General features: G+C 44.2%; 1 protein-coding gene across 1 annotated transcript; it reads right to left on the bottom strand.

Moving 5' to 3' along the window:
• Positions 1-638: 638 nt before the first annotated feature.
• LOC127840654 (acetylcholine receptor subunit alpha-1-B-like) lies at positions 639-947 on the bottom strand. The gene has a single exon (XM_052369067.1). It carries the CDS (start codon positions 945-947, stop codon positions 639-641), a length of 309 nt encoding a protein of 102 aa, XP_052225027.1.
• Positions 948-1510: the final 563 nt, after the last annotated feature.

The raw sequence follows: 1510 nt of genomic DNA on the forward strand, positions 1-1510 counted from the left end.
TTCATCGGGTTCCACTTTGAAATTCTTACCAAGAATGTCCAAAAGTGTCCACGCTGTTTTCTGTCTGCTTCTAGAAACGGTCGACATCTCTATTCGCATATCTATTGAGATTTTAATTCTTGTTCCTCATTTTCGACTCGTGTCGGAATGCTACTGCCTACGAACGCGGACTGACTTCTTGCGTTTTTATCGGACGTGACATCGTTGTAGGCATGTGGTAATGCCGTTGGAGAAGTCAGACTTTGTGTGGATCTGGTAGTAGGCACCCTTTGTGTTGATCTGAGATAAGCTGCCCTTCTTTCGAACATTACTGAAGTCGCCCGGCTATCGGTATTACGCGCTGATTGTTTTCTTCTTCCTCGGCTATCGTCATTTGATGAGCAAAACAATTTGTTCCTAAAATTGGTGACAGTTTTAGTGAAGGTTTTCAGAGACGGATTCAATGGCGTATCATCGCCTTGATTATGAAGGCGTAGCTGGACAATGGTGATAAGCATGATCACGGTACTGATCATGCACTCGAGCAGCAGGTAGACACTCATCACTGGAATCGACGTCATCCCTTCCGGCATCACCATAGTGATAACGAGCAGGAAGATGGCGAGAGAGAGGAAGAGCACCATGGCGTAGCCGCTCTTCTACCCGCTCTCACAGGGCAGCGCGAACACAAACATGTTCAAGACAGACAACAGGACGATCGGAATGGTGAAATTTACCAGGAAATACACGGGTTTTCTCTTCAGTACGAGTTGGAAAGAAAGTGCTGATGTCTTTTTATCACTGGAATCAAACGTGGAAACGCTCAAGAGGTCCCAGTTCGCATTAGTCTCGAAGTATTCGATATTGAAGCCGTCTTCACCAGGCTGTATATATATGTGATCCTTTGTGCTGGACCAAGTGGCCAGCTGAATGTCGCATGTCTGCGTGTCGAACGGGAAATACGTCATATCAAGCGTGCACGTGCTTTTGAAAACCTGATACGGTCGTCATGTGATTTGACCTTCGTAAGTTATTGTGAGGTACATTAACGGGGTACCAAGTCCGGTTATCGTTGCATATGCATTTGCTAAAGCTAAACCTGGTTTCCAAATAGCATTTTGGGGAACCTCGATGCTCGTGATCCCACTCGATGATTGAGATCCCACTGAAATTCGCAGGCGTCCATGTCATGAACATATCCAACCACGTGATCTTCATGAATGACGTCGACGTGATCATTTGTTCCACCTTATCCACGTTATTGACGGCCACAAGGAACATGTCGATGGTGACCTAAAATGGGTGGCGATCTGTTTATAAAATCTTAAAATGAGACAAACTCAATGCTCGTATACTTCTTTTAATATTGCTAAACATGTCGTAATAAGGAATATATATGTAATAAACTGCACGATAAACAAAGCGAATATTTCCCCTCGTTACGTAAGGTTTTAACAATTGAACAACTCCAGAGCACTTTTGCCATTCTTACATTCAGTTTAAAACCACTGTCTTTGATGGGCCTGACGCG

Source organism: Dreissena polymorpha, chromosome 8 (assembly GCF_020536995.1).
Source record: "Dreissena polymorpha isolate Duluth1 chromosome 8, UMN_Dpol_1.0, whole genome shotgun sequence".
NCBI lineage: Eukaryota > Metazoa > Mollusca > Bivalvia > Myida > Dreissenidae > Dreissena > Dreissena polymorpha.

Bases quoted from the DNA above. Each gene is read 5' to 3' on its own strand.
- LOC127840654 (XM_052369067.1), bottom strand. From the start codon at position 947: ATGACGTATTTCCCGTTCGACACGCAGACATGCGACATTCAGCTGGCC.